Below are 27,677 nucleotides of genomic sequence, written 5' to 3'. Positions count from 1 at the left end.
TTGGGGAGGTTTTAAACTAATGTGGCAGGGAGCTGGGAACCAGAAGAGAAGACAAGTAGACAACAAGGTGGAAACTGGAGACTGTAAGAATCATGAAGTTAGCATTAATAAGGGGAAGAGTAGGCAGAGAGCAGACGAACGCAAAAGAACTGGTGGCCTGAAGTGCATCTACTTTAATGCAAGGAATATAGTGGGTAAGTCAGATTAATTTAGGGCTTGGATTGGTGCCTGGGAGTATGACGTTATTGCCATCACAGAGACTTGGTTGAAGGAAGGGCATGATTGGCAACTGAATGTTCCAGGATATAGACGCTTCAGACAGGACATGGAGAGAAGTAAAAGGCTGGTCAGGGATGATATCACGGTTGTGCTAAGGTGGAGGAAGCTAGGGTCAAGCTCAGCTCTAGAGGATTACAGGCAGGCGAGGAAGGAGCTTAAAAATGGTCTGAGGGGGCACGAGAAAGGCTTGGCAGAACGGATTAGGGAGAACACAAAGGCATTTTACACTTATGTGAGGAATAAGAGAATGGTCAAAGAAAGAGTAGGGCCGACCAGGGATAGCATAGGGAATTTGTGTGTGGAGTCTGAGGACGTATGGGAAGCCCTAAATGAGTTTTTTGCTTCTGTCTTTACGAAAGAAACGAACTTTGTAGTGAATGAAACCTTTGAAGAGCAGGTGTGCATGCTGGAATGGATAGAGATAGGGGAAGCTGATGTGCTGAAAATTTTGTCAAACATTAAGATTGACAAGTCGCCAGGCCCGGACCAGATTTGTCCTCGGCTGCTTTGGGAAACGAGAAATGCAATTGCATCGCCACTTGCAAAGATCTTTGCATCCTCGCTCTCCACTGGAGTCGTACCTGAGGACTGGAGAGAGGCAAATGTAATTCCTCTCTTCAAGAAATGAAATAGGGAAATCCCCGGCAATTACAGACCAGTAAGTCTCACGTCTGTCGTCTGCAAGGTATTAGAAAGGATTCTGAGGGATAGGATTTATGACCATCTGGAAGAGCATGGCTTGACTAGATGCAGTCAACACGGCTTTGTGACGGGCAGGTCATGCCTCACAAACCTTATCGAGTTCTTTGAGGATGTGACTAGAAAAGTTGATGAGGGTTGAGCTGTGGATGTGGTGTATATGGACTTCAGCAAGGCATTTGATAAGGTTCCCCATGGTAGGCTCATTCAGAAAGTCAGGAGGAATGGGATACAGGGGAACTTAGCTGTCTGGATACAGAATTGGCTGGCCAACAGAAGACAGCGAGTGGTAGTAGAAGGAAAATATTCTGCCTTGAAGTCTGTGGTGAATGGTGTTCTACAGGGCTCTGTCCTTGGGCCTCTACTGTTTGTAATTTTTATTAATGACTTGGATGAGGGGATTGAAGGATGGGTCAGCAAGTTTGCAGACGACACAAAGGTTGGAGGTGTCGTTGACAGTATAGAGGGCTGTTGTAGGCTGCAGCGGGACATTGACAGGATGCAGAGATGGGCTGAGAAGTGGCAGATGGAGTTCAACCTGGATAAATGCGAGGTGATGCATTTTGGAAGGTCGAATTTGAAAGCTAAGTACAGGATTAAGGATAGGATTTTTGGCAGTGTGGAGGAACAGAGGGATCTTGGTGTGCAGGTACATAGATCCCTTAAAATGGCCACGCAAGTGGACAGGGTTGTTAAGAAAGCATATGGTGTTTTGGCTTTCATTAACAGGGGGATTGAGTTTAAGAGTCGTGAGATCTTGTTGCAGCTCTATAAAACTTTGGTTAGACCACACTTGGAATTCTGCGTCCAGTTCTGGTTGCCCTATTATAGGAAAGATGTGGATGCTTTGGAGAGGGTTCAGAGGAGGTTTACCAGGATGCTTCCTGGACTGGAGGGCTTATCTTATGAAAAGAGGTTGACTGAGCTCGGACTTTTTTCATTGGAGAAAAGGAGGAGGAGAGGGGACCTAATTGAGGTATACAAGATAATGAGAGGCATCGATAGAGTCGATAGCCAGAGACTATTTCCCAGGGCAGAAATGACTAACACGAGGGTCATAGTTTTAAGCTGGTTGGAGGAAAGTATAGAGGGGATGTCAGAGGCGGGTTCTTTACACAGAGTTGTGAGAGCATGGAATGCGTTGCCAGCAGCAGTTGCGGAAGTAAGGTCATTGGGAACATTTAAGAGGCTACTGGACATGCAAATGGTCACAGAAATTTGAGGGTGCATACATGAGGATCAGTGGTCGGCACAACATCGTGGGCTGAAGGGCCTGTTCGGTGCTGTACTGTTCAATGTTCTATGTTCTATATTCTACTGGGGCTGTGTAACAGGCCTCCCAACAGTAAGCGTGAGGTAGAAGAACAAATAGGTTAACAAGAGTATGGAAAAATGTAGAGGCAACAGGGTGGTGGTGTTGGGAGATTTTAATTTTCAACATTGACTGGGATACACTTTGTGTCAGAGCTGTGGATGGGACAGAATTTGTAAGAAGCATCCAGGAGAGTTTTCTAGAGCAGTATGTCAATAGTCTGACGAGGGAAGGGGCTATGTTGGACCTGGTATTGGGGAATGAGCCAGGCCAGGTGGTAGAAGTTGCGTTGGGGGATTTCTTTGGGAACAGTGACCACAATTCCATAAGTTTTAGAATACTCGTAGTCAAAGATGAGAGTGCTCCTAGGGGAACAGTACTAAACTGGGCCAAGACCAATTATATCAAAATTAGGCAGAAGCTGGGAAATGGGGATTGGACACAGCCTTTTGAAGGGAAGTCCACATTTGAGATGTGGGAGGCTTCAAAGATAGGTTAATGGTAGTGCAGGATAGGCATGTCCCGTTGAAGGCAAAGGATAGGAAAGGCAAGATTCATGAACGTGGATGACAGGAGAAATCGTTCAACTAGCCAAGAGGAAAAGGGAAGTGTACATAAGGTCCAGGCAGCTAAGAACAGAACATGCCCTGGAGGAATATCGGAAGAGTAGGACCAGTCTTAAACGAGGAATCAAGCTTGCTAAAAGGAGTCATGAAATAGCTTTAGCGAGCAGTACTAAGGAGAATCCTAAAGCCTTTTACTCTTATATAAGAAGTAAGGGGGTAACTAGAGAAAGGATTGGCCCACTAAAGGATAATGAAGGAAGGCTCTGTGTCGAACCTGAGAGAATGGGTGAGATTCTGAATGATTACTTTGCAACAGTGTTCACTGAGAAGGGGGACGTGATGAATGTTGAGATTACAGATAGAAGTTTGATTACTCTGCATCATGTTGACATAAGTAGGGAAGATGTGTTGGGTAGGCTAGAGATTATTACGGTGAACAAATCCCCAGGACCAGATGGGATCTATCCCAGGTTGCTGAGGGAGGTGAGAGAGGAAATACCTGGGGCCCTGATAGATATCTTTATAGCCATCCTTAAACACAGGTAAAGTGCCGGAGGACTGGAAGGTTGTTCATGTTGTCCCCCTGTACAAGAAGGGTATTAGGGATATTCCGGGTAAGAGCCTGACATGAGTGTTGGGAAAGTTGCTGGAGAAGTTACGGAAGCATCAAATCTATTTATATTTGGCAAAGAATGAGCTTATCAGAGATAGGCAATATGGTTTTGTGCAGGGGAGATTGTACCTTACCAACTTAATAGAGTTCTTTGAGGAAGTGACCAAGTTGATAGATGAAGGAAGGGCTGTAGATGTCATATACATGGACTTTAGTAAGGCATTTGATAAGGTTCCCCATGGTAAACTAATAGAGAAAGTGAAGTCACATGGTGTGCAAGGTGTTCTAGCTAGGTGCATAAAGAACTGGTTGAGCAACAGGAGACAGAGAGTAGTAGTTGAAGGGAGTTTCTCATAATGGAGAAAGATGACCAGTGATGTTCCACAGTGATCAGTGCTGGGGTCACTGTTGTTTGTGATATACATACATAATCTAGAAGAGGGCACTGTTGGTATGATCAGCAAGTTTGCAGATGACACGAAGATTGGTGGAGTAGCAGAAAGCATAGGAGACTGTCAAAGAATACAGGAGAATACAGATAGACTGGAGAGTTGGGCGGAGAAGTGGCAGATGGATTTCAATCCAGACAAATGTGAGGTGATGCATTTGGGCAAGACTAATTCTAGAGCAAATTATATAATGAATGGAAGAGCCTTGGGAAAAGTTGATGAGCAGCTGTACATCTCTATGACTCAATGACTCTATCTGGGAGTTCAGGTCCACTGTAGTCTGAAGGTTGCTGCACAGGTGGATATGGTATGCTTGCCTTCATTGGACGGGGTATTGAGTATAAGAGCTGGCAGGTCATGTTAAAGTTGTACACGACATTGGTTCGGCCACATTTAGAATACTGTGTACAGTTCTGGTCATCACATTACCAAAAGGATTTGGATGCTTTGGAGAGGGTGCAGAGAAGGTTTACAAGGATGTTGCCTGGTATGGAAGCTGCTAGTTATGAAGAGAGGTTGAGTAGGTTATGTTTGTTTTCATTAGAAAAAAGGAGATTGAGGGGGGATCTGATTGAGGTCCAAAAAATCATGAAGAACATAGACAGGGTAGATAGTGATAGGCTTTTTCCCAGCATGAAGGATTCAATAACGAGAGGTCACGCTTTCAAGGTGAGAGGTGAAATGTTTAAGGGGGATACAAGCGGCAAGTACTTTACACAGAGGGTAGTAGGTGCCTGGAAGGCATTGCCAGCAGAGGTGGTAGCGGCAGGCACGGTAGATTCAACGTTTGTGAAAAGATTTGTAGCTTGGGTGTTCGTTGTTGTGGTTCTGATCGCCGAGCTGGGAATTTGTGTTGCAGACGTTTCGTCCCCTGTCTAGGTGACATCCTCAGTGCTTGGGAGCCTCCTGTGAAGCGCTTCTGTGATCTTTCCTCCGGCATTTGTAGTGATTTGTACCTGCCGCTTCTGGTTGTCAGTTCCAGCTGTCTGTTGCAGTGGCCGGTATATTGGGTCCAGGTCGATGTGCTTATTGATTGAATCTGTGGATGAGTGACATGCCTCTAGGAATTCCCTGGCTATTCTCTGTTTGGCTTGTCCTATAATAGTAGTGTTGTCCCAGTCGAATTCGTAGGTGGGGAGCAGAGAGATACAGATGCTTAGGAAAGGGCAAAAGGTTTAGACAGTAGATTTGGATCGGCTCAGGCTTGGAGGGCTGAAGGGCCTGTTCCTGGGCTGTAAACTTTCTTTGTTCTTTGTTTGACACAATGTTAAAGGGCACCCCAGTTTCTAACATTGTCTACATCATTTGTTAGGCTATAACACGAGTACTGCCAGGAAAGACAATTCCACTGTGCTGGGATGGGTCTTGCAGGCAGTGGCAGCCCATGTGGTCTTCCTGTGCTGTTCGGCAACGGTGAGGGTGGACAATCTGGTCCGTGGCAATGACCTCAAGCTCTGGTGCAGCAGGGGGACAGACTACAAGTCAGAGGTCTGGGAACAGCCTCAGGTCTGAAAGCAGAGCAGTCACTCCATTAGATCAGGTAAGGAACAACGTTAATATAAAACTTGGGACACTGTACAAGACCTCCTGTCCTAATAATTTAATTATGTTAAATGAAATTATACTCCCGGGGCAATGTTAATCACAAGCTCTCTGCAGTTTGAGTGTTAAGAGTTCTGCATCCTGTCTCTGTATCACAGATGTCTTTTAAGTGACACTACTCAATACACAATAGGTACAAACCAGAAGAAAACAAATAATAACTACAATCTCTTTTATATAGTGCCTTTTAAGGAACAAAATATCCCAAGCTGCCTCACAGGATTGCCATAAGAAAAAATTGACATTGTGCCACATAAGGTAATATTGGGACAGATGACAAAATTCTTGTTCAAAGTCACGGGTATAAGGAGCATAAGAGGTACAGTTAGTAAGTTTGCAGATGACACCAAAATTGAAGGTGTAGTGGACAGCAAAGAGGGTTACCTCCGATTACAACAGGTTCTGGACCAGATGGGCCAATGGGCTGAGAAGTGGCAGATGGAGTTTAATTCAGTTAAATGGGAGGTGCTGCATTTTGGGAAAGCAAATCTTAGCAGGACTTATACACTTAATGGTAAAGTCCTAGGGAGTGTTGTTGAACAAAGAGACCTTGCAGTGCAGGTTCATAGCTCCTTGAAAGTGGAGTCGCAGGTAGATAGGATAGTGAAGAAGGCATTTGATATGCTTTCTTTTATTGGTCAGAGTATTGAATACAGGAGTTGGGAGGTCATGTTGCGGCTGTGCAGGACATTAGTTAGGCCACTGTTGGAATATTGCATGCAATTCTGATCTCCTTCCTATCAGAAAGATGTTGTGAAATTTGAAAGGGTTCAGAAAAGATTTACAGGGATGTTGCCAGGGTTGGAGGATCTGAGCTACAGGGAGAGGCTGAACAGGCTACTGCAGTGAATTTGGTTGTGAGCCTCATTAAGAGTGGGGGTAGCTTTCCAGTAAATAGCAAGTTTAGATATTTAAAAGACGAATGATCTCTTTGCAGCAAGAAAGAGTACAGGAGTTGGGAGGTCATGTTGCAACTGTACATGATGTTGGTTAGTCCACTTTTGGAATATTGTGGTAATTCTGGTCTCCTTCCCATTGGAAAGATGTTGTGAAACTTGAAAGGGTTGAGAAAGAATTTTCAAGGATGTTGCCAGGGTTGGAGGGTTTGAGTTTTAGGGAGAGGCTGAACAGGCTGGGGCTGTGTTCCCTGGAGCATCAGAGGCTGAGGGGTGACCTTATAGAGGTCTATAAAATCATAAGGGGCATGGATAGGATAAATAGATAAAGTCTTTTCCTGGGGTGGGGGAGTCCAGAACTAGAGAGCATAGGTTTAGGGTGAGAGGGGAAAGATATAAAAGGGACCTAAGGGGCAACTTTTTCACAGAGAGGGTGGTGCTTATATGGAATGAGCTGCCAGAGGAAGTGGTGGAGGCTGATACAATTACAGCATTTAAAAGGTATCTGGTTTTGATATGAATAGGAAGGGTTTGGAGGGATATGGGCCAAGTGCTGGCAGGTGGGACTAGATTAGGTTAGGATATCTGGTCAGCATGGACAAGTTGGACTGAAGGGTCTGTTTCTATGCTGTACATCTCTGTGACTCTATGTACCTCTCAAACAAAAACAGTGCAGATACTCTGGAAAGGCTGTAGGAAGCAAGCAACAGAGTGGCTGGGAACTTTCAGGACCCCTACTTCTGAGGGCTGGAGTGGCACATGGGAGGGTCACTTCAACTAAACAGATGTGAACGGCAGCCAAATTATCAGAGAGGGCTAGGACAGAACCGAAGGAATCAAAAGTGCTAGAGTTAAACGGGCAACTTTTTCATGCAGAGGGTGGAGCTATCAGAGGAAGTGGTGGAGGCTGGTACAATTATAACATTTAAAAGGCATCTGGATGGCACTGTATATGAATAGGAAGGGTTTAGAAGGATATGGGTCAAGTGCTGGCAAATGGGACTAGATTAGGTTAGGATATCTGGTCGGCATGGATGAATTGGACCGAAGGGTCTGTTTCCATGCTGTACATCTCTATGACTCTATGGCTCTGTTTAGGTATAACAAAAGCCAGAGAAGGTGATAAAAGATGATATAACAGAGCCTGATTACCAGATACCTTCAGAATCAATTTGAAGAGAGACTAGGAAGCTTCTCAGACAGGCCAGGAGAAGATAAAGGTGAAGCCTCGCTTTGTGGAATATCCACAAGGGTTAAGAGCAGAAGATAAGCATCCCATAGCATTAGTGTTCCATGAAAAGTAAAACAGGTAAATACACTCCCAAAATGAAGGGAAAAGAACATACCCCAAAGCAGTAGAGGACACCAGAGCATGAAAATAAGGCAAAAAGGGTTACCCTGCGAGAGGTTAAACAATCTGAATCAAATTTCAAACTTCAGCTCGTCTAATTGGATTATGACAATTTCAAAGAGAGTGAGGTGCTGGATACAAGTACAGACACTCTATAGGATGCAATCATCAGAATACCACCAGTAACATCCTTGACGTTGAAATTTCAAAATGTCCCTGAATGGCACTTTACAGGAAACAAGTCCAGATGCTATTCATGAAGAGTTTGAATCCAGTTAAGATGAATTCAGTATGTGTGTGTATGTGTTTCTGTATTTAAGTATTGCTGACAGGAAACTAGAAGCTTTTGCTCTCATGAGAACATTTCCAAATAATACAGGATATTGGGGAAATAATATGTTAAACTATTTTGGAAGAGTGAGTGCTGCTTTGTTAGCAAGTTTGCAAATGACACCAAAAATGGTGGTGTTGTGAACATGAAAAAAGTTATCTTAGAATGCAATGGACCTTGATCAGATGGGCTGATTGGCCGAGGAGTGGCAAGATGGAGTTTAATTTGGATAAATGTGAGGTGCTGCATTTTGGTAAAGCAGATCAGGGCAGGACTTATACACTTAATGGTAGAGTTGTGGGGCGTGTGGCTGAACAAAGAACCTTGGGTTGCAGGTTCATAGTTCCTTGAAGGTTGAATCACAGTAGACAGGGTATTGAAGAAGGCATTTGGTATGCTTGCCTTTATTGGTTAGTGTATTGAATACAGGAGTTGGGAGGTCATATTTTTACTGTACAGGACATTGGTTAGGCTGCTTTTGAAATATTGCATTTAATTCTGGTCTCTCTGCTATAGGAAAGACTTTGTTAAACTTGAAAGGGTTCAGAAAAGATTTACAAGGATGTTGCCGGGGTTGGAGAAGTTGAGCTATAGGAAGAGACCGAATAGGCTGGGGCTATTTTCCCTGGAGCACCGGAGACTGAGATAATCTTATAGAGTTTTATAAAATCATGAGGGACATGGATAGGGTGAATAGCCAAGATAGTTTTCCCAGAGTAGGGGTGTCCAAAACTTGAGGTCATAGGTTTAGGCTGAGAGGGGAAAGTTTTAAATGGTTCTAAAGGCAACTTTTTCACACAGAGGGTGGTGTGTGTTTAGAATGAGCTGCCAGAGGAAGTGGTGGAGGCTGGTAAATTAGAATAGAATTAGAATATTTAAAAGGCAGCTGGATGGATACATGAATAGAAAGGATTTGGAAGTGTTATGGACCAGGCCAGACCCCCTCAAAATATTTTAAGAAGGTAACCTAGACCCTATTTGTTTTCTTATTTTGAAGGCAGATGTGAAGTTGCGGTTCTAAGTGTGTTGCAACTGGTCAAATCACTTAGCTTTCAGTGAAACAGAATTTATTTAAACACTACAGTTGATACACAAACAAAAGAAAACGGAATTTAGAATAATTTAACTATTGGAAACCTAATTTACCCGATACAGCAACTTAATTAATTAACTGTTCTAATTCAGTAACATCCCATAAGCACACCCGTTGGCAAAAAAACTAAATTCAAACACAGATTCTCACAGACAGGAAGGAACAACATCCAGAAAGAAACAACATCCAGAAAGAAACAACATCCAGAAAGAAACAACATCCAGAAAGACATTTCAGAGGAAGTCAAAGGAATCATTTACTGAAGCTTGCAACACTTCTGGAGTCCAACATTTTGTGACTGCTACAGCAAAAAAAAACTGGAACAAACGTGAACTGGGAGAATGGCCAAACCCTTTCCATTGTTTAGCTGTTAGCCCCAGATTCTTTGGCACATCTACATTTACGCCCTCTCTTCAAAAAAAACAAGGACAAAGTAACCTTTTTCAAAGTGACAGAATCATCACAGAAGGATATGGGCCAAATGCAGCAAGTGGAACTAGATTAATTGAGGATATCTGTTCGGCATGAACGAGTTGGACCAATGGGTCTGTTTCCATGCTGTATAACTCTATGACTATGTGACCCTATAAGTAGAATCTGATGGATTGAGGTACTATAATGGAGAATACACCAGTTGAATGATAACTGATAGTTCACTGCCAAGCTTGTTTAAATTTTAACTCAGCATTTTGGCTCTGATTGGTCAAGGCATTGCACTGAGGACTGAACCAAAATATTACTGTCACCCATTTTATTAACTTTAAAACAGGTGCGATGTGAATACGTTATTCTGTCTACACAAAAAAGTCAATGTGCATTCATGTATGTAGATTCCACTATGAACATATGCAAGCCTGACTAACAATCTTAAATTGTTGTCAACATAATCCCTAACACACTCAGAATTATTTAGCAAGTGTTGTCCAGTTGTAGAATGACATTTAATGTTGGACTTTTAAAACTTATTTTGTAACCATAAGCTACTTTTTACTTTGGAAATTCAATAATACTAACACCTTACACCCTGGTTGATATTATTTTTCTAATTTGACATGCTTTTGACTCCATTGTTTTGTACTCAAGCCTTTTACTTAAATATTCCTCCCTTAGGTGACAGACAAAAGGCAGGGAACTGATTCAGAATTTATTTAAACAAACTCTTCTTTATTGAACCTGATAAGGACCAATACTTAGTTACCAGTATAAAGTTACCAATACTTAGTTAACAATATAACATTTGGCTTGAATCAATGACTACCCCAAATTGAGTGAAATGGCCAAATTTGTTCTCCATGTAGATCACGCCTCATGGTTCTTTATTCTCTCTGAAAGTGATTTCAGGGCACAAGCTTGTCAAATCTGGCCACAAAGGCTTCTCCTGATAAACATCCTTTGTTCTGCTAAGCTATCTGAAAATGTACTCCATCCAGAAAGTTCTTTGGGATTCAGCCAATGAATTGATCAAAGCTTGATCACATTGTTCAATCCCCGCCAATGGAGTTTACTAGTAAACTACTCCCAAATGTTTAAAGCAGTTGTAAACAGTGGCATTCCATACTCCATGTAAGATAGTATGGTCCCAGTATATCTAGAAACAACCAGAAAACCTGCTTTAATTGGTCAACACAGGAAACTGCAGGTCGCAACATATCCTGGCACACAGTGGCATTCCATACTCCATTTAAGATACTATGGTACCAGTATGCTTGAGACAACCATAAAACCTACCTTATTTGTTCAACACAGGAAACTGCAGTTCACATCCCAGTGGAAGTTTTACCTGAGGTCAGAGTTTAAACTAGCATGACCAAAATTCCCGACATACTTGATTTTAGCTCTTAACCAATGTGATTGCCATTTCTGCTGCTGTCCATCTTTCCACAGTTTCATGGTTGGTTCTTGAGGTACTTTGCAGGCTCCTTTGACCTAATCATGAGGATATTCATGAGTATGCACTGACCATTGATCTGAGTGTTTGATAGTACCATTTTCAAGCTCTTTGTGGCAGGGAGTGGTAAAATGAAAACTTTAACTGACTTATATCATGATTGTTCATAATGTTTTGAAAATGTTGAGATATGAATTTTTATTCCTTATCTTACTCAAACCAGAATGAATGAAGAAATGGGTGGAAATGAAGGAAAGGAGCAGAGTGGTGCTAATGCATTCAGGTAGGATGTTATAGATCTGGGGGGCCTTCTTGAGTGCTTCCAAATTGGTCTTCTGTTCAATGGGGTAGTGGCCCAGAATACCACAGCCCTCCATGAATGGGAATACTGAACATGTTATAATTATAGATGCATGCAGTTAATGCAGAGTTTACACGTCTCTCACTTAGGCATCCTGCCTCTAAGTTATCACATCACAGAGAATAAACCTTCACTTTTATTCCAAATAATAGTGCAAAATGAAAAGCTATGCAGTCTAAGATGTATATTGAATAGAGGATGCAGCAGTCCTGCCAGCTGGTCCAGGGCAATCAGAATATTGAAAGCTAAGTGCCCATGTATTCAACTCATCTGGAGTGGGTGGCTATAGGTTTCTGTCATGTCTTTTGTCATTCATTAGACACAAAGTCCTGTCATCTTGGAATTGGTGAGGTCCGTCCTGGGTCATTTCACCACACTGAACATCAGCATCCTACTCAGCGGAAATCTTCCACTCATCCATGTCTTCAGACCCAGAACTGACTTAAGCACAATCCCCAGACTGACTGGAGCACATTCTTGCCTGAGTTATCCTTCTCCTTGATAAAAACAAGGACTGCAGATGCTGCAGGGCCTCAGCTATGCCTGTCTCGTTGTTGGCTACGTAGAAGTCCATCTTCCGTAGTTACACCAACACCACTCCCCACCTCTTCCTCCGCTACATTGGTGACTGCATTGGCGTCACCTCGTGCTCCCGTGAGGAGGTTGAGCAATTCATCAACTTCACCAACACATTCTACCCTGACCTTAAATTTACCTGGACCATCTCCGACACCTCCCTCCCCTTCCTGGACCTCTCCATCTCCATTAATGATGACTGACATGACACTGACATTTTTTACACACCCACCGACTCCCACAGCTACCTGGATTACACCTCTTCCCATCCTACCTCCTGCAAAAATGCCATCCCGTATTCCCAATTCCTCCGCCTCTGCCATATCTGCTCCCAGGAGGACCAGTTCCACCACAGAACACACCAGATGGTCGCCTTCTTTAGAGACTGCAATTTCCCTTCCCACGTGGTTAAAGATGCCCTCCAATGCATCTCATTCACATCCCGTCCCTCCACCCTCAAACCCAACCCTTCCAACCGTAACAAGGACAGAACGGCCCTGGTGCTCACCTTCCACCCTACCAACCACATCATCCGCCGACATTTCTACCACCTCCAAACAGACCCCACCACTAGGGATATATTTCCCTCCCACCCCTTTCCGCTTTCCGCAAAGACCGTTCCCTCCATGACTACCTGGTCAGGTCCACACCCCCAACAACCCACCCTCCCTTCCTGGCACCCTCCCCTGCCATTGCAGGAATTGCAAAACCTACGCCCATACCTCCTCCCTCACCACCATCCAAGGCCCCAAAGGGACCTTCCACATCCATCAAAATTTTACCTGCACATCCACCAATGTCATTTATTGTATCCGTTGCTCCCGATGCAGTCTCCTCTACATTGGGGAGACTGGACGCCTCCTAGCAGAGCGCTTTAGGGAACATCTCCGGCTCACCCGCACCAATCAACCCCACTGCCCTGTGGCCCATCATTACAACTCCCCCTCCCACTCTGCCGAGGATATGCAGGTCCTGGACCTCCTCCACCGCCGGTCTCTCACCACCCGACGCCTGGAGGAAAAACGCCTCATCTTCTGCCTCAGAACACTTCAACCCCAGGGAATCAATGTGGATTTCACCAGTTTCCTCATTTCCTCTTCCCCCACCTCACCCCAGCTCCAACCTTCCAGCTCAGCACCATCCCCATGACCTGTCCTACCTGCCTATCTTCCTTTCCACCTATCCACTCCACCCTCCTCTCTGACCTATCACCTTCATCCCCACCCCCATTCACCCACTTTCCCCCACCCTCCTCTCTGACCTATCACCTTCATCCCCACCCCCATTCACCCACTTTCCCCCACCCTCCTCTCTGACCTATCAGCTCCATTCCCACGCCCATTCACCTATTATACTCTATGCTACTTTCTCCCCACCCCACCCTCCTCTCATTTATCTCTCTACTCTGCAGGCACCCTGCCTCTATTCCTGATGAAGGGTTTTTGCCTGAAGGGCTTTTTCCTGCTCATCGGATGCCGCCTGACCTGCTGTGCTTTTCCAGCTCCACTCTTATCCTTCTTCTTGTTCACTGTTTTCAGATTTTATGCTGTTTAGACAATGGCATTCCTTGCTTCTCACTTTTGCTGGTCCATGTCATTCATTCAAGGTGATTTCCTCCTTTTGGAATTCCATGTGGTTCAGCATAGCAGCTCCCCTTTTGCAATGTATGATAGAGAGAGTAGGAATATCTGGATTACTCCCGGTGCTACGAGCTAGTGAGGGCAGGAATAGGCGGATTGAGCAGATGAATGCATGGCTAAGGAGCTGGTGTATGGGAGAAGGATTCACATTTTTGGATCATTGGAAGCTGTTTTGGGGTAGAAGTGACCTTTACAAGAAGGACAAATTGCACCTAAATTGGAAGTGGAGTAACATTCTGGAAGGGAGATTTGTTTGAGCTGCTCGGGAGGATTTAAACTAGTAAGGTGGGGATGGGGATCCAGGGAGATAGTGAGGAAAGAGATAAATCTGAGACTGGTACAATTGAGAACAAAGGCGAGTCAAACAGTTAGGGCAGGCAGGAACAAAGCAGAGAACAAGGTAGGACTGATAAATTAAACTACATTTATTTCAATGCAAGTGGCCTAACAGGGAAGGCAGATGAACTCAGGGCATGGTTAGGAACATGGGACTGGGATAACATAACAATTAGAGAAACATGGCTCAGGGATGGACAGGACTGGCAGCTTAATATTCCATGATACAAATGCTACAGGAAGGATAGAAAGGGAGGCAAGAGAGGAGAGGGAGTGGTGTTTTGATAAGGGACAGCATTACAGCTGTAGTGGGGGAGGGTCTTCTCAGAAATACATCCAGGGAAGTTATTTGGGTAGAACTGAGAAATAAGAAAGGTATGATAACCTTACTGGGATTGTATTGTGGACCCAGTAATAGAGGGAAATTGAGAAACAAACTTGTAAGGAGATCTCAGTTATCTGTAAGAATAATAGGGTGGCCATGGTAGGGGATTTTAACTTTCCAAACATAGACTGGGACTGCCATAGTGTTAAGATGGAGTGGTATTTGTTCAGTGTGTACAAGACAATTTTCTGATTTAGTATGTGGATGTACCTACTAGAGAAGGTGCAAAGCTTGACCTACTCTTGGGAACTAAGGCAGGGCAGGTGACTGAGGTGTCAGTGGGGGAGCACTTTGGGGCCAGTGACCATAATTCTATTAATTTTAAAATAGTAATGGAAAAGAATAGACCAGATCTAAAAGTTGAAGTTCCAAATTGGACAAAGTCCAATTTTGACGTTATTAGGCAAGAACTTTCAAAAGCTGATTGGGGACAGATATTCACAGGTAAAGGTATAGCTGGAAAATGGGAAGCCTTCAGAAATGAGATAACGAGAGTCCAGAGAAAGTATAATCCTGTTAGGGTGAAAGCAAAGGTTGTTAGGTATAGGGAATGTTGGATAACTAAAGAAATTGAGGGTTCAGTTAAGAAAAAAAAGGAAACATATGTCAGGATAGATCCGGTGAATCCTTAGAATCGTATAAAGGCCTTATGAGTATACTTAAGAGAGAAATCAGGAGGGCAAAAGAGGGACATGAGATAGCATTGGCAAATGATGAGGGCAGACTGGTGGACATGATCTACATAGACTTCAGTAAGATGTTCGACAAGGTTCCCCATGGGAGACAGGTTAGCAAGGGTTGGATCTCATGGAATACAGGGAAGGCTAGCCATTTGGATAGAGAAGACAGAGGGTGATGGTGGAGGATTTGTTTTAGACTGGAGGCTTGTGACCAGTGGAGTGCCACAAGGATCGGTGCTGGGTCCACTACTTTTCATCACTTACATAAATGATTTGAATGTGAGCAAAAGAGGTATAGTTAGTAAGTTTACAGAGGACACCAAAATTGGAAGTGTAGTGGACAGTGAAGAAGGTTACCTCAGATTACAACAGGATCTTGATCAGATGGGCCAATGGGCTGAGAAGTGGCAGATGGAGTTTAATTTAGATAAATGTGAGGTGCTGCATTTTGGGAAAGCAGATCTTAGCAGGACTTATACATTTAATGGTAAGGTCCTAGGGAGTGTTGCTGAACAAAGAGACCTTTGTTGCTGAACAAAGTGCAGGTTCATAGCTCCTTGAAAGTGGAGTCACAGGTAGATAGGATAGTGAAGAAGGTGTTTGGTATGCTTTTCTTTATTGATTAGATTAGATTACTTACAGTGTGGAAACAGGCCCTTCGGCCCAAAAGTCCACACCGACCCGCCGAAGCGCAACCTACCCAGACCCATTCCCCTACAATTACCCCTTCACCTAACACTACAGGCAATTTAGCATGGCCAGTTCACCTAACCTGCACATTTTTTGGATTGTGGGAGGAAACCCATGCAGACACGGGGAGAATGTGCAAACTCCACATAGAGAGTCGCCTGAGGCGGGAATTGATCTCGGGTCTCTGGCGCTGTGAGGTAGCAGTGCTAACCACTGTGCTACCATGCCAAGTATTGGTCAGAGTATTGAGTACAGGAGTTGGGGGGTCATGTTGCGGCTGTACAGGATATTGGTTAGGCCACTGTTGGAATATTATGTGCAACTTTGTTCTCCTTCCTATCGGAAAGATGTTGTGATACTTGAAAGAATTCAGAAAATGTTTACAAGGATGTTGCCAGGGTTGGAGGACTTGCGCTATAGGGAGAGGTTGAATAGGCTAAGGCAGTTTTCCCTGAAGTGTCGGAGACTAAGGGGCGGCCTTATAGAGGTTTATAAAATCATGAGGGGCATGGATAGGGTGAATAGGCAAAGTCTTTTCCCTGGTTTGGGGTGTCCAGAACTAGAATGTATAGGTTTAGGGGGAGAGGGGTAAGATATAAAAGAAACTTAAGGGGCAATATTTACACACAGAGGGTGGTTCGTGTATGGAATGAGCTGCCAGAGGAAGTGCTGGAGGCTAGTATGATTGCAACATTTAAAAGGCATCTGGATGGCTATATGAATAGGTAGTGTTTGGAGGGATATGGGCCAGGTGCTGGCAGGTGGGAATAGATTGGGTTGGGATATCTGGTCGGCATGGACGAGTTGGACCGAAAGGTCTGTTTTCATGCTGTACATCTCTATGACTCTAAGTCTGCCATTCAGTCATAATCAGCCCGCTGTTTGATGTTTCCTTGGGATTGGAGATTGGCCAGGAAGACAATGTACCTTGCTCCTAATTCAAGTTCCTCTCCAACCAGGTGGTGGATGGGAGATTGGGTAACTAATAGAAGTTAGAAATAATGGGAAGGGCAAATATACTATTGGCCTTTATTTCAAAAAGAATGGAGTATAAAAATAGAGAAGTTTACAAAGTACAAGTCAAACCACAATACTTTTGGTATTAGCTAAAGAAAGATATATTGGCATTCAAGGCAGTCCATGGAAAGTTCACTAGTCTGATCCAGGGTATGGAGGGATTTTCTTATGAGGAGACGTTGAGTAAATTGGGCTGAGATGAGACCTATTGAAACATACAGCATTCTTAGGGCCCTTGACAGGGTAGATGCAGAGAGTTGGTTTTCCTGATGAAAGACTCTTAAGACCAGAGAACGTAATCTCATTGTGAGGGTTGTCAACTTAAGACCAATGATGAATCCGTAAAATCTCTACTGACAAGAGCTGTCAAGGCTGGGTTGTCAAGTATATTCAAGCCTGAGATCAACAGATTTCTAATAGTAAGAGAATAAAAGGTTTATTCAGCTAAGACAGGAAAATGATGAGATATCAGCTCATCCATGAATTAACGGAATGGTGAAACAGACTCAATGAGCTGAATGGCCTAAGACCAAAGGCCTACTTCTGTATCGACATTTTATAGTTCAATAGCTGATAGATATATCCCAAAGTCATTGTGCAAGGGTTATTTTAAACTTTGGATTGTCTAAAACTTGGTAAAGATCAGTCATTGTAAAGGATGGCTACACAAAGCTGATAAATCACCATAACTGGATCAGATCCATCTGAGGATACTTAGAGAAGTAAGGATGGAAGCTGCAGAGACTGTGGTCATAATTTTCCAATCTTCTTAACATTCAGGAGATGATGCCAGAGGATTGAAAAATTGCAAATGTTATGCCTTTATTCAAAAAAGTAAAGGAGAAGCCAGATTGCCCTCAATGGTGGAAACACTTTAAAGGCAATAATCCAAGATAAAACTGACAGTGACTCAGACCAGTTTGGAATAATTAAGGCCAGCACAGCTTTGTTAGAGACAAATCATATTTAACTAAGTGGTGATTGATGTGGAATGGATGAATTTCCAAAGCTGTTTGACAAAGTGTCACATCACAGGCTTATCAGTTTGTTAACACTGATTAAACAAAAGGGGGATAGGATGGATGCAAAGTTGGCAGAGTGACAGGAAATAGAGAAGTGAAATGTAGTTTTAAAGTGGAGAATGGTATATAATACAATCCCTGCGGTCACTTTTAGGTACATTGATTTTCTTTTGCACATTAATTACTTTGATTTGAGTAGGCACAATTAAAAGAATTTCCAGATGACTCAGAATTTGGGGGTATTTGTAGTGTGATGATAATTCTGGTAAGCAGACAACCTAGTGAAATGGTGGAAACAAATGAAATTTAATTCTATAATGTTCTAAAGTGGTACATTTTTGTTGGAAAAATGACGAGACAACAATCTTAAAAAAGTAGAATTCTAAAGGAGTTGTGGCAGTGGGACATGGGAATGTGTGTTTACATATAGAGAAAAAGGGTACAGACTGGGTATGTTTAACAAGACACATTTGAATTTATAAATTCAAGACTCCAAATAGGAGAGTACAAAAGTCAGTCAAGGTGAATCTTTAAACACTGGTCTGGCTGCAATTAAAGTATTGTGACTAACTCTCACTACCATACCTTGTGAAAAAGGTAAAGGGGAAAAACAGATGTTGGTATGAGACCGGCTTCAGGGATGAGGGTCTTCAAGTTACAATCAATTTTGATTGGAAAATCTTAGGAAAGAGGTAAAGGAGAGATTTTAAAAGAGGTATTTAAAATTATGCAGGATTGGGACAGAGTAGATGGAGAGAAGCTGAGCCCATTAGCAGAGGTATCAAAACCCAGGACACGATTGAAGGGGAACCACAAAATAATCAAGGCCACCTGAGAAATCTTTTATACAGTGAGTAGTCAGAAACTGAAGTGTTGAATTTAGTGAGGGCAGATCAAATCAAGGTTTTCAAAAACAGCTAGTTATTGGAGTAGAAAAGCACAGGTCCACCTGGGTAAAGTCAGCTTTGTCTACTGATCCTCTAGCAGAAACAAAAAAAAATGGGTCGAATGTCGTCCTTCTCTGTTTTAACCATTCTCGGAATCTACCTCCGTTTTCTCTTCAAAGATGGTAACGTCATGATACGATTAGCGGGCGAAAAATCCCAAAGTTTCACGTTATTACACTATTAACATGGGTTCGAACCCAATCAGGGCAGCTAAAGAATTTTACAATTGGGAATTAGTGCGCTATGATAACCATATTACGTTGATAGTGCTCGCATCCAACTGTTTTATAATTGCCATCGTTAGTCGGTCTAACCGACCTGACTCCAGATCCACAGCAATGTGGATGACTGAAGCACCCTAGCTCGCCCGTCAGTTCACGGATATTTAAGAATCCGGGTAAAGAGTCCTTTGGAAGTAAAGACTATTCTCTCCCCGCGTGAATCCCACACCAGGGAGACCTCGGTGTTAGCTGGGGGGCAGTTTCTGCGGTGATTTCTTTGACCAAGGACTACGAGGAAAGACTTTGTTTATAGTAACGGAAAGACAGAGCGAGCGACGGCAAACTCGCCCGGCGCTTCCGGTAAGGCGGCAAAATTATCCAGGTTTTGCGTGCAAGCCGGCGGCGTGAGGGCTCAAGTAACATAACCGCTCGTCAGCTTGCCCACTTCCGTTGCGTAGGAATTAGCGGAACAACAAGAGAGCAGCAAGTTGTAACAATCAGGCACACCCAACCTTAAGAGATGGCGCTATAAAAGAAACGTAACTGAGCTTTATTGCAGCCTTCTTCCACCATAAGGAAGGACTCTCCCCCATCATCTCAAATAATTCCAATAATCAGCCCTATATAAAAGTCGCCTGCTACCTCAAATAGAGATTTGTTACATATTTACCTGGACTCATCACGGTTAGGCAAGTTCTAAAGTAGCATTTTAACATGAGCGCTGCTGAGCAATCTACAAGGATTTAAACTCAATGCGGATACAACAGTTTAGGGATACACAATCTTATTTATTTCAAAAAATGTATTAAATATTGGATATAATGTAAACCATTCGAACGCGAAAGTTTAATTACATTAAAACAAGCTTTAAAAAAGCGATATAAAAAAGTCATCTTTAGATTGACGCAGATTAATGGGATCCATTAACAAATAGCGGCAAAAATTCTATCGCTGTACATTAGTGTCCAATTCTCGTGTTACCATTCACACAAACTCTACTTGTAAGAAACTATGTCCTTCTCACACGAAATTACCGAATCCATTGCTAAACTAGTTCCCCCCCCCCCCAAAAAAAAAACAATTAAAACTAATCTCTCCCCCATCCCATGTTTGAGATTTGGGGATCGATATTTAAAAAAAAAGGTGCGCCAAATGAATTCACGAGCTTTCTTTTGGATGGTACGTTGAACCCGCACTAAGTTACGTGGCAAGTCTATGCTCGAAAGAGCTCACAGTCCAAACAAAACGCGCTTGACAAAACTAAAACGATAGTGTCATTTTTTCGAAGTAACGGTGACCAGCTGAATTGGTCCGTTCAGTCTACACGTAGTTCTTGCTCGGAGCTGTAGATCTGGCCACAGAGTATTTTGCCGAGTACGTGTTGTCTTCTTTGGGAGGGCAGGAGCAGCAGAGCAGAGCCCCTCCGAGGATCAGCAGACCCGAGGTTCCCCAACCGATGTACAAGGAGGCTCCAAGCTCCCTCCTCTGGGCGTCCGTCACCAGTGGGTTGTAGAAATCCTTGATGATGGTGTTTGCAGACCAGGACACTGGGATCAGGGTGAGCACTCCGGCCAGGATGAAGACGATTCCAGATACAATGGTAACTTTAGCCTTCGTTACCTCGTTTTCTATACAGTTGGTGCACTTGCCTCCCACGATGGAGATCAGAATGCCCAGGACTCCCACCACAATGGCAATGACGGTCAGAGCTCTGGAAGCCTGCAGGTCTTGCGAGAGGGCCAGCAGCGAGTCGTACACCTTACACTGCATCTGCCCGGTACTCTGAACAATACAGTTCATCCAAAGCCCTTCCCAAATGATCTGCGCCACCACGATGTTGTTCCCAATGAAAGCGGTCACTCTCCACATGGGAAGGACGCAGGTGATAATGGCTCCCAGCCACCCGAACACACACAGGGCGATGCCCAGAATCTGGAGTCCCATTGATGCCATTTTCAGTCACTGCTCTTGTAAGCTGTAAAAGACAAACGTGTTGGCTGCTGTCTCAGTCTGTTCTAAAAGCTGTAGCCCCAACACAACGGTACTTATTGAATGCACGTGGGCGGACAGTATCGTTTCAGCCCCGATCCTCCGCCCCCCAATTACCTCAACACAAGAAACCTGAGTTTCGACTCCGGTTCCACATCCATCGCTTATTCCAATTGGTCCACGGGGACGTGCGTCAGCTACATTTTAAAGGGGGTGCTGGAAGATATTTTCCAATCGTTGAGATTACGAAATATATTGAGAAATAGTCATGTGTCGATTGATGTAATGTGATTGATTGTCGATTCCTATATTTTGAAATTATTTTGTCAGCCTTAAGTGAGACGTGTTTGTCATCCCTGAAATTTGTTGGTTAAATTATACCACAGCCTAATCTCGGTTTCGGTGATCGAACTCGATGCGAGAGTTTACATCCGCACCCAACGTTCTCAGGAACAAACACCAAAGACTAGGTATCCAAAACAAAAACGAAATTTGTTGGATGTGGAAGGTTAAAATGGGAATTATTGTTGGAGGTCTTTACAGCCAATCTGTACATAAAACTATCTTACAATAATAACTGACCAGCTAATCATTTATTCTTGATGGATCTCAGCTGTTCCTTGAATTGTGCCATTGACTCATTTCTATTCACCAAAACAGAAACCGTGGTTTGCTGAAGTGATTTTACACTTTTAACACTGCCATTGGTGAATCGGTTCCTTGTTTTATGCCCGTTTTGATTTTATTTCAACTGAAAGCAATGGGAGTGAAAAATCGGAAATGGGCGGCAGAAACTCACTCTCAAATTCCACCTGCTCGCAAAAGTAGAAAAGTCACTGCAATATTGACAATGTCTTGATCTCCCAATATACGGGATTGACAAAAATTAAAAACCGTTGTTGACCCTGATTGGGTGCCAGTTTCAGAATCATGTGTAACACGTTTCCTTTCTGCTGATTTACATACCTGCCGTGAGCACAAAACTACCTTTGCAGCCTTTGTCATTTTGCCTACGAACATTTCCTGGTGCTAGGCAACGACCGTGCATGATTGCAGAGTACAAAGTGAAGTTAGACATCTGTGACTACATAGAGATTTCATTTCCTCAGAAAGCAATCCTGAATCTTTTCACAAAAACTTCAGCACAGTCTCTGATGAATTGGAGCAAAGTCACTCAAATGAGACGAGAAGCATTCGCCCTTAGTGTGAAGCCTTACAGAAATTCAGGATGTCCCCAATGCATTTTTTTACAACCGATTGTTTTAAATGTACAGCCTCCTAGTAACGTAGAAAACACAGACCCAACCTGCGCGCAGCAAATTTTCATAAACACTAATGAGTCAATAAACATGGCATCTAAGTTTATCCACTCCACCCTCCGATTGTTACTTTGTATGCATTTTATTTGTATTCAGGCATTGTATCCACTCTGCCTCCTAACTTTTTGCTCGATGTGCCCACTTATTTTTCCCCAATTGTAATCATAAAGTCTTGCGCGCACGCGCATATCTTGTCCTAACAATTCGAAATGGCTAATCTTCCTATACCAATTCTGGGGGCTATTAATGTTTAGTTCTGTGTTAATAAGATACTTTACTGGATGATAGCTGCGGTAAAGACAAAGTTGCATAACAAGCCAATGTCTATGTCTGGTTCTTTTTGAGCTACAGGCAGTCAGCGTGCTGCATAAGTACTTCGAAGCTTACTTCTTAACCCTTTAGTTGAGATGTATCTGAGTACCTTTTGCCTACAAGCTCGAGAAGGTAAGATTATTTCAGGGATGTTTTTGTACAAAAGCAGCAGCATTCAGTCAATTAATCTCAACGCATTTAGGTTAGAGAGGAGAGGTTTGTCCTCCTGTCAGTAAGCATATCAACACTCACTGTCAAAGACAGTATACAAGAACAATTTGAAAAGGAATTGGAAGTTAACCAATTTATGTATCATCCAGGCTAAGTTCTCAGACACACCCATGAAGTGAAGTAGCAATATTGACAAGAAAAAAAAAACCTCAGCACCAAAGAAATACATAACTTGACAGTGCTGTCGGCAGTTTTAATTCATACTTCATTATATGTTAGTATGTGTTTTTGTGCTGTTGTTGGGGGCATGTTTGACTCTATAACTGTGGTTAGGATAAAGTTAGGAAAAACACTGCAGAAGGGCCTGTGCCCGAAACGTCGAATCTCCTGTTCCCTGGATGCTGCCTGACCTGCTGTGCTGTTCCAGCAATAAAGTTTCAACTTTGATCTCCAGCATCTGCAGACCTCACTTTCTCCTCCTAAAACACTGCAGATGCTGGAGATCAGTCATAAAGTGTGGCATTGGAAAAGCACAGCCAGTCAGGCACCCACCGGGGCAGGAGATGAAGAAGAGCTCTCCTGAAGAAAAGCTTATGCTCAAAACTTTGACTCTCCTGCTCCTCAGATGCTACCTAAGATGCTCAGGTGTTTTGAGCCTAAATGACCCCAAACATTAGTTTGCTCTCTCTCCATGGGTGCTGTCTGACTCACTGTGATCTCCAGCATTTGTTGTGTCAGGACAACCAAGTCATGTTAAACCACTTGTTGGAGTCAATTTTTTTAAACTCTGACTTGTTTGCAAGGGATTGGGTCACAAATGACTCATGCATAGTGCCAGTAGGACATCACCTCACATCCTCCTACTTTGTTTCTTACTGCATTGATTAATATATTATGCAGAAAATCAAAATGTAGTTATGTTTTAGCTTTATTGTTTCTGACTATTCTTATTGTTGTGCCTTACCTTTCTATGTCACAAAAATATTGTTTCTCTGATATCCAGATCAAATTTATATTGTGCCAAATAATGACCAATTATTTCAGTTACAAATATTAGGTTTTGGCTTGGGTTTAGACTTTTTTTAAAAATTAGACAGTAAGAGAACAAGTGAATGACAGCTAACCATCCAGCTAAATTAGCTAGCTTCTTAAGTACCAAAATAATAAATAGTTAATGTATGATAATCTTCCAGATTAGCTCCCTGCAAAGGTTCCATGGGCTCTGATACAAAATAATGATTAGGGCAGTGTGAACTTACAGAATTATTTGTGAAATTCAAAATAAAGTACATTTTGTGTAAATCACACAAAATGATTGTATTTGAATTGATTTATTTGCTGCTCCTTCTGGCAATGATGTGACAGCAGCCAATAAATTGTTGTAACAAATCAATCAAGTTAAGATAGTCAGTGAAGTTGCTTTTGACTCCTTTACGGACTGTTAAAGAGTAACAGAAGATAATTTTACATTAAATCTTACACAAACTTATTCCACTAGAGTTATTATTACCTGCAGTATTGAATGAAGTTTATTCCAAGAAATCATCAGCTGTAATATTGGCTGCATTGCCCTCTTTATGGTTCATATTAACTTCAATTCTATTCTGACATTCCTATCCTCGTTCTAATCCAATCTGTATCTCACCTTTTACAATCTAAGCTTCCTTCTCCTAATCGATAATTGTTTTGACTTCATAATCTCATGATGTCCATTGTCTCAATCACCCACAAATGTTGTGATTGCTTCCTTTACTACCCTGTGTCCTGATTCATCCTGCAGTCCCAATAATTTAATTTGACAATAATAAAATATGAGGACCCTTGCAGCTGCAATGTTAAATTTCTGGCTCTACAATCACATAGACCTCTTTGTGGCTGTTGATCTATTAAACCAAATGGAGACCTGTATCTTTAGTGCATTTATTTCCAGTGAACTATCATTGTTTGCCATTTCTACCATTCTCCCTGGCACAGCTCCCATCTTTGCTTCCTCAAATCTAAGAACAATACACTCAGATTTTGATCTGTGCTAATATGATGGTTGGAAAGAGAATTCATTGTAGAAAATGTTCTGGACACATTTAGATAGATGGGGATGAAATTATGCATCATGGATTATGTAAAAAATTAAATTACACAAAATAGTTTGATTTGTCAAGCATTGCAAGTAGGTCAAGGAAAGATAAAGCACTATGCATACAGTCCCCTAAATTATTCTTTGCAACAATTTATAGGGCTGTTTGGAAGATGGAACCTAAACTGGAGGAATTCAAAATGAGAATTATGTAAGAGATGGCTAAAGGACTTTGGAGAAGAAAAGGAAGTTAGAGATGGTGCAATGATTGATTAATTACCTCAACAGACAATCTCTGCCTTAGTGATAAAGAAGTCCATAAGCTTAGTTGTCAGACTTGGAGGGGAACAGAGAAATAAGAGAGGTTGGAAGTGATGAGAGTGTGAATGGTGAGAGATATGAGATGGCTTTCCCTACAACCAAGAAAATGAAAGTAAAGAAGCCATATAAGTGTGTGGTTATGAACTTAGACAGGAAATGTTAAAGGTCGATAGGACAAGATATGTTGAGATGCAGGTTGAAATCATTAAGGATCAGTTGTCAAGTGGAACAGTAGTTGACAGAAGAAAGTATAGGCAAAAAGTCCACAATGAGAAATACTAATAAAGGAAAACAATCTTTCTCTGGCTGTTCAGGCTGAGTAGGCAACAAAAGGCATAGCCAGGTTAGAAGACTTCAGAAAAATTAATGTGACTCCCATGTGTCAAGGTTTTGCTAAAACCTTGGTGTCATTGAATCATCTACAATGAAGATTTTCTTGTGTGTCAATGGACATTCAGGAGGGGGAAAAAGGAGGTCAGAGGTGGGTGAGTGAGTAGGATGGGATGAAGTTGACACAATTAAATTCCAACAGGTGGCAAGAGGAGAAACAGAATGTACCAACACTTCTAATAAGGCACCATGATTGTCTGTTTGGAGAATGGTAATAGTGTTGCAGAGATCAGCAGAGAACTTCATCAATTGTGATTCAAACATTAAACAAATGAAAAGACAGTCAAGGATTGATGGTGAAGAATTGGGGATGGGTAAAATTAGATAGGAAGTTTCAAAATGAAACCGATATGACAGAGTAATAAGGAAGGAATGAAGAAAGATCAAAGTTGATGACAACTAACATCAGTTTAGAATTGATAGACTTAGCTCTAACATGGCAGCTGGAATGCACTCACAAATGAACATAGAAGAAAGACAGGTTCCACAGACCTTGCAAAGATAAGGATGGTCATGACCTAGTCTTAAGAGGAGGATTAAAAAGAGATGCAGAGTTCTTGGAAGATTGTAGAAATTGAAGAAGTAACAAAGATAGGGAGATTCAGAGTATATGCTGATGGTAAAACAGAATAGCTTAAAGACAGTGGAACATATTGGAGGACCCTCCCTAGATCCAAGGATGTGGCAGAGAAACAATCCATGGAGATTAAAGGAAGTAAATTCCCATGCCAGCTGCATACTGAGGTGTATGACCATCTCAAGCATCAAATCATAATGCTAGCTATCACCAGAGGTGCTGGCACAAGCATCTGATAAAATTAACACATACAGTTAGGCAAAAAAACACAGCTGTACTTAAGATCATCAGTTATTATCAATGCATTTTCTTTCACCAAGTGGCCTCTTGTTCTCAAATATCTAAAATTTAAAATTTTAAATAGTATCATTCTACCTGCCATCATATTAACTTTCAGTCTTATACCTACCTGAACTTTTCCTCTACTATTGGCATTCTGTGTTTCCCATCCTCCCTTCATTCTGCCATTTGCCTTCAGTTTGGATGCCTGGAATTCCATCCTTTGACCCCATCATCCCTCTCCCTCCTCTCTCAAAACCCATCTCAAAACTGAGGTATTAAAACAAACTTTAGGACATAATTCTTCATCTCTCTGGGCATTGTATATTTGTTTTTCATATATCTGTCTGTGAACAATCTTATGATATACCTTTGAGCTTGCATAATAAGTTTCAGAAATCTGTATGATTGTGCAGTCCTCATTGTTGAATGATGAAACCTCCATAAACAAGGCACTGTAGTTGGGTGGGGTTGTTTCTTACTCAAGAATTAGTTCCTGTTGACTGCGACTGTGGATTATTTGTGTTGGGCAACACCGGACAGCTAAGAGTTTGTGCATTCCATGAGTTTGTTGGGATAAATTATTGGTTGGATTGATATGTATATCATGCATCTGAATTTCCATGTCACACTGTCCATAGAGAGACTTCCTTCAACAGCTGAATTAGAAAAGTTATCCCTCTTGGATTTTGTTTGTCACCTGGATCAAATCAGCTGTTTTCTTTAACACTGAGTCTGCTGGTGCTAATTTCCAAGTTGAATGTTAATGATTTACAACACCTCATGGTCACTCTAATTCTAATCATCAGCAGACCTGAGTCTCTGAACAGCATACTCAGTACAAAGCAACCTTACTGCTGATCAGATACAGATAATTTCTTAGTGTTTATCCATGTGAGGACAAATACATTCAATCTTTGAAATTTTTCCATTCAAAGCTGAAATATCATCTTCATGTCAATGTCAGCCATACTGCCAACCAATATAAGAAGCAATAGTTCAGTGACTCAACTGAATAGGTGTGATTGGTATTCCAAAAACAATTGCAGAAACAAATTGAGATGCCATCTACATTACTGTACTTCACAGGAAGTGAGAGCAGAAATTGTTAACTGGTTTGAGGCAAATGACATCATGAAGACATAAAACAAAGAGCTGCAGACGTTGGAGATCTGAAGTTGCTTGAGAAACACAGCTGTGGGAAGAAAACAGTTAACATTTCAAGTCTGGTGACTCTACATCTGCTGTGTTGCTGCCAGGTCTGCTGAGTTTCTCCAGCAATTTCTATCAT

At 42.3% G+C, this 27,677-nt stretch overlaps 1 protein-coding gene across 1 annotated transcript; it reads right to left on the bottom strand.

Annotated features, from left to right (window-relative positions):
• Window positions 1-19,721: 19,721 nt before the first annotated feature.
• Window positions 19,722-22,112, bottom strand: LOC122564105 (claudin-4-like). The gene has a single exon (XM_043718670.2). It carries the CDS (start codon window positions 20,905-20,907, stop codon window positions 20,275-20,277), a length of 633 nt encoding a protein of 210 aa, XP_043574605.1. The 5' UTR covers window positions 20,908-22,112; the 3' UTR covers window positions 19,722-20,274.
• Window positions 22,113-27,677: the final 5,565 nt, after the last annotated feature.

This window comes from Chiloscyllium plagiosum, unplaced genomic scaffold (assembly GCF_037043375.1).
Source record: "Chiloscyllium plagiosum isolate Xiang-an unplaced genomic scaffold, Cpla_swu_hap1 HiC_scaffold_31, whole genome shotgun sequence".
Classification (NCBI taxonomy): Eukaryota; Metazoa; Chordata; class Chondrichthyes; order Orectolobiformes; family Hemiscylliidae; genus Chiloscyllium; species Chiloscyllium plagiosum.
This window is presented reverse-complemented; position numbering and strand designations above follow the sequence as displayed.